General features: G+C 27.8%; 1 protein-coding gene across 1 annotated transcript; it reads right to left on the reverse strand.

The window, feature by feature from the left end:
- Positions 1-2,336: 2,336 nt before the first annotated feature.
- Positions 2,337-4,226, reverse strand: LOC107058383 (uncharacterized). Its single transcript, XM_015304026.1, has 7 exons — positions 4,107-4,226; positions 3,917-4,009; positions 3,622-3,819; positions 3,136-3,291; positions 2,991-3,044; positions 2,774-2,914; positions 2,337-2,690 (listed from the first exon to the last, which is right to left on the reverse strand). Exons 1-7 carry the CDS (start codon positions 4,224-4,226, stop codon positions 2,337-2,339), a joined length of 1,116 nt encoding a protein of 371 aa, XP_015159512.1.
- Positions 4,227-5,980: the final 1,754 nt, after the last annotated feature.

The raw sequence follows: 5,980 nt of genomic DNA on the forward strand, positions 1-5,980 counted from the left end.
TATATATATATATATATTGCTTGGTGGTAAACAAACTAGCACACTCCATGATAAATTAGACAAAGGGGATTTCTACTTTACACAATATATGTAACATAACAAATGTTACTAGTATATAGTAAGTACTCCCTATTCAAGGGCTGATTCAAGTTAGGAAGTTTGGATTTTACTCGCACTTTGTATATTTATTGAGAATTCATTAGATATATAAAACAAATTTGCTTCTTATTTATTTTTTCTTTACAAGAAATCACGCAACACTTTGTTTGGTTTCTCTTTTTCTTTATAATTTGAGATTAATAAAAATTTATAAATTTTAGATTCTGAATTTGTGAGTAGATATATTAACTTCTTCTCTATGAAATCTTCATTTGCAATTAATGAGATGTTGGGAGACTGCAATATCTATATACGAATTTAATTCATTAAAGAGAGAGGGAGTATATATTATCTACTACAACACCTCATTTATTGGTATGTGAACAAGTACTTGCAGTTATAGCCTGCAAACCTAGTTGGATACTCTTCAATTGCAAAAATTCACATCAATTTAAGTTTATCTTGCGCGCTAGCTCCACAATAGTAAAATTAGTATTTAATTTTAAGCACTACCTCGGATCCGTTCAAAATGTCATTTTAGCAAAACAAATTTGGTTTGAAATGATAATGCATTAATTATTATTTTTCAAATCAAAATTGTTATTACTCATTTTGTAGGTGAGATTCATTTAGTCAAATAAACTTTTAAACATGAGCCAAGTTAGCTATATACAATTTGAATCTTGGAGGAATTTGACCATGATATAGTACACTTAAAATGACATATATTAGCTAGGTATTTGGGTCGCAACTTTGGGTAACTATATTCCGATAGAATTAAGTCTTTTTCCCCTATTGTGCGGATAAAGCAAAAGGGAATTGCTTTAAAATGTAGTACTAGGTCATTTACACTTTCTTTAGACGTAAAGAGTTATTAATATGATCAACTCAAAGAAATTTAATTTTCGAAATTCGAACCATGTCATACAAATTGAGATGGAAGGATTATTATCTATTTATTTTAAAGTTGAACAATATATCAGAAAAAATAATAATTCAAGAGCTATTCATACGCACAATTTTCAAAAATTAAATGATGACTAAAAAAAGGATTTGTGCATGGTCATGTAGTCTCTAATGGGCCTTATGGGTTACTGGAAAGAATAACTTTCACATATAACAAACATAAAAATCATATTTGTATGTTACTGTATAACAATAGTTTGCATAATTGCGCTCCATAGCAAATTTTATGTTTGCAATGGAGCTTTTGATTTGTATAATTCGCTAGATACATTTCAATTTTTATACAAATTATTCAGTTTTGATAAATTCATTTATACATTGTAATTTGTATAATTATAAGTGTATAAGACGAAAATATATGTATTTGTATTTGTATATACACTTTTCTCTCGCTTTATACAAACACAAAACACATTTTATACATTTTATACCGAAATGTATAAAATGGCTAATTGTATACCGAATCAGATGACAAAAAAATGGGATGTTTGCTTTGAATTACAAATAAAATGAACTATGGCTATACCATTTAATTTAAATTAATAGTTTGCTATTTCATACAATTTTCCTTATTGCGAATAACCTCTTTGATTTAAAATCATTTGACTTCTAAGAAATTATTAAATTGAAATATCTCCTTCTGCTTCTATTCTCTATCATTCGAGTTCTTATTCATCTTTTTTTATTTTTACCCAAACACTTAAAAACTACTTAAAAGTACCTATAATAAGCTAGCACTTAATTCATCTTAACCCAACTCATTAGTCACCCCCTAAGTTCTCGCTAAATAGCTCAAGTTGATACATACATAGTGATTTTGAATCTCTAAATTGTTGCTCATTGCAGCAGTTTTGTTCATTCAATTGTAGGTTAATAATTCTAATTTGGCCATATTTGATGAAATATATTTGAACTTTCAATTAGTCAAAATGTGCATCTTTTAATTTTTTTATTTGTGAACAATATTCACAAATTTATCATGATTATCGATCTACTGTTCCACGAGTATTCATCAATAACACATATAATATGTTAAGTTTATATATGTTTGACGGAAATACATTTAATTTCTAAAAAAATAAATCAGATATAACATATTTTCGACATAAAAGGACTAAAAACATACCTCTCAATTAGTTAAAAGTTAAACATGCATGCTTCCTTCTTATTACAAAAATTATAAGAGGACATATAGATAAAATATATTGCACATACTTTCTTGCATTATTATTATATTGATAAATTAGAATAGCCATAAATATTACTAATACCTACTTTTCACCAGGTCCACCATAATACATTAAACCAGGAATAGTCGAGACATTATACAAATCACTATTGGATAGAAATGTAGACAATTGACTCTCTACTGTGTAGAGTCGTCCACCTCTATCACTTAAAAGTGTCATATTTTTACAAAATGCATCATAATTATTGTTTTCAATAGGGAAAAAACTTGAACCCATGGGAGGTTCGAGTATTCCTGGTGGACTATATACCACTCCACCCCATTCAACTCTCGTTACATAATATGCAAAGTCGTCATCAAACACTTCTCGAGGCCAAAAACCAAATGGTGTATTAGACTCTGTAGAGAACAACCACCAATTTCCTTCTTCTAGATCCTACATATTTTCAATGTTAGCAAATAAGGGTCGATAAATATATAATTACGTTTGATTTGAATAAAGAAAGAAAGAAAAAATACCCAATTTATCGATAGTCCTATTTCAGATATATTCCCTCCACGTTGTGAAACGGGTTCAAATACTCCATCTATAGGTATTTGTGTGTTTAGAAGAACAAATCCAGGACATAACAAATTGAAACAACTACTAGTTTTTCCATCCTGAAATTAAATATCAAAAAAATTATATTATTGAAGAATTGAGCAATTGAAATTATGAAATATATAAAATGCTAACCGTGAAATGTATGAATAGCCTAGTTAAATTGTCACCATACAAGGCAGGGTCAACCTAAATCAGAAAGTAAATAATGATAAGTGTAGGTGAAATGGATGTATGGCTCAATTCTATACAATTAATATAGAAAAAGTTTTCTACTTACTCTCCAACCGACTTGTATAATATTTTTTTCCTTAATCATTTTTAATCGACATGCACTATGTTGTTCACCTTCGACACGAGGATTATAAACATTAGTTATTACTCCAGCTCCACCAAATTTGCTACCTGGAAAGTCTTCAGTATGAACGATTGCAAGCTGAAGATAGTAAATATATATACAACCATTAATTAAATTTGAGAATTCTTCCCAAACATATAGGATTAATTTAACATATTTCAAATTTAAAAATTTAGATAGTAAATTATGATATGTACCTTGTACCCTTTTAAAGGTTTTTTTCTCTGCAAAAGTAAGGTAATAATATAAGATATATTATAATGTAAAATGCTAAATTTAATTTGTGATGACAATGAATTTTTAGTGTTTTGTTTTAAAGTTATAAAGTAGCAATGATTAATAGTGAAATATGACTCATCAAAATCATTTTTTTCAACTTCAAAAAAAAATATATATATACTATCTTACGCGATTGAGTGAATTGTTGAACATGACATCTTCAAATAGCGGCATAAGTTTATGTCTAATGAGATCTTCTTTGGTGGTTCTTCTGATAGGAATAGTTCCAACTGGACATCCTCTATCGGGTAATCCGATTCTTGACGACCTGTAATTACTTCTTGATATAGTCGAAACACTCTCTTTCATAGAAAAAGATGGTTTCATCTGCTCATCCAAAATTTCTTTTCATAAAAATTACTACTCATTTTAAGATTTGAAATTAAAAATTGATTGTAAGATCGGATATATTTTAGAGGCAAACCTGAGGATGATAATTATGATTCTTCAATAAAGGATGGTCAAATGCAGGTTGCTCGTAGAAATTCACACAATCATATATGCCACCATATTTAGTCTGTTAATAAATAAAATAAAATATAACTGATTAACGTTATACCAGAAAGACAAAGAATATTAGAAAAAAATTGTCTATTGAGACACATTATTCATACCTTAATGGTTTTAATTGGAGGTTTATTTAGGACTTTTAGTTGCTTCTCCAACTCTAAATCTTCTTGTTTGGACAACTTTGTTCCTCGTACCCCATCATAACTCAAACATAGAAAGACCATTAACAAAAATTGATCTATGATCCTTTGATTCATTATCATTTTCTACATATATAACAAAAAACAAATTCATCCAAAGACTAAAAAAATATTATAAATATGAAGATAATAACTTTTTGCTGATATAAAAAAAAGTATGAAAATTGACCATATATCACTTACTTGATTCACCAAATTTCTTGAGGTTGAATTTTTTTAGCAACTCTGGCTTAGACTACTGATTTTATACTTAATTGGATTAGATTTATATAGAGAAATTAATTCATAGAGGAGATTCACCATATAGGATATGTTTTATTTATTAAAAAGATTATCAAATACTTTTCGGTTTATATATTCTTACTTTTTTGTGGAGGAAAAAGTGTGAACAAATTTAATGATATTATTGTCATAAGGAGATTAATTATTTAATTAAAGTGAACAAATTATTTCATTTTTGAAGATTTGTTTTCTGTTTAATTGGATATTAATTGATTGACCTCTAGAAAAGAAAAGTTCATGAAATCATTTTTGAATTAAAAACTCATCAATGAGTATGATAATTTATTATTTAGTCAATAAATGGTTGTCTTATTTAGTTTTTTTTTTTGGGATTGATTGATGAGTTTTCCCTTTGTGCAAATGTGAGGTAATAATATAAGAGATATACTCCCTCCGTCAACAATAGTTGTCCACTAGATATACTATTTTGGGATGTTCAATAATATTTGAGTCTGGAGCCAAAAGGGTAAGAAAATTTGCCAAATATTCCAAAAGATCAACAAAATTGATTTTAGAATCAAAAGGGCAATTTTTTTAACCCCCAAATTAACACCGTCCAAATTAGGGTAACAACCGCAAGACGCGAATTCCCATGACTTAAATATGTTTAATTTTTAAACAATTAAAATGTGTGATTTTGTCCTGTATGTGAAAAATATGTTATATTGGACCATTTATAAAAGGGAAAATTGTATAAAATAACAAACTATTAATTCAAAATAAATGTTATAACCACAATTTCATTTAATTCTAATCCGTAGCAAACACTTGTCATTCGCCTCTCTCCCAAGAAATCTCGCTCGCCACTCTCCCTCGTCTCTCTCACTTTATACAAACACAAATGTATAAATTGCATTTGTGTTTGTATAAAGCGAGAGAAAACTGTATATACAAATACAAATACATATATTTTCGTCCTATATACTTATAATTATACAAATACAGATCTTCCCCTACTAGTTCTCCTTTGCCTTTCTCTCTTTCTCACTTTATACAAACACAAATTATACAAATTACAATGTATAGTTTGTGTTGTATAAAGCGAGAGAGAGATTTGATATACAAATGTTTTATTTCAATTCAATTGTATACAAATTTAAATTTTATACAGATATACAAACACAATCATTGATACATATACATAGTAGTTACATATATACAATTATCTAGCCGATATACATATACAATCGCTGCGCTTTTCTACAAACGAGATGTTTGCCTGCGATTTATACAAATCTGATGCTAGCAAACTATGTTTATGAGCGCAATTATGCAAATTATAGCTATAACATACAATTATGATTTTTATGTTTGCTAAACTTAAAATTTACTCTTTAGTATTTAACCGGATCTTTTAATCATATTTTTAATATTCATTAAAAATAATTATATTTTAGTTTGTTGTAGAGCTGACTTATGTAAAAAAAACAAATATATTGTTTAATTTGGCAGAATATAATTAGGTAATATCAAATTGGAGAAAATCAGAGGAATTA

This window comes from Solanum tuberosum, unplaced genomic scaffold (assembly GCF_000226075.1).
Source record: "Solanum tuberosum cultivar DM 1-3 516 R44 unplaced genomic scaffold, SolTub_3.0 scf00496, whole genome shotgun sequence".
NCBI lineage: Eukaryota > Viridiplantae > Streptophyta > Magnoliopsida > Solanales > Solanaceae > Solanum > Solanum tuberosum.

Excerpts from the sequence above, each read along its gene's own strand:
- LOC107058383 (XM_015304026.1), bottom strand. The coding sequence starts at position 4,226 with ATGGTCTTTCTATGTTTGAGTTATGATGGGGTACGAGGAACAAAGTTG. Across the intron at positions 2,915-2,990 it reads GGCTATTCATACATTTCACG|GATGGAAAAACTAGTAGTTG; the intron begins GTTAGCATTTTA and ends ATTTAATTTCAG. Across the intron at positions 2,691-2,773 it reads TAGGACTATCGATAAATTGG|GATCTAGAAGAAGGAAATTG; the intron begins GTATTTTTTCTT and ends GAAAATATGTAG.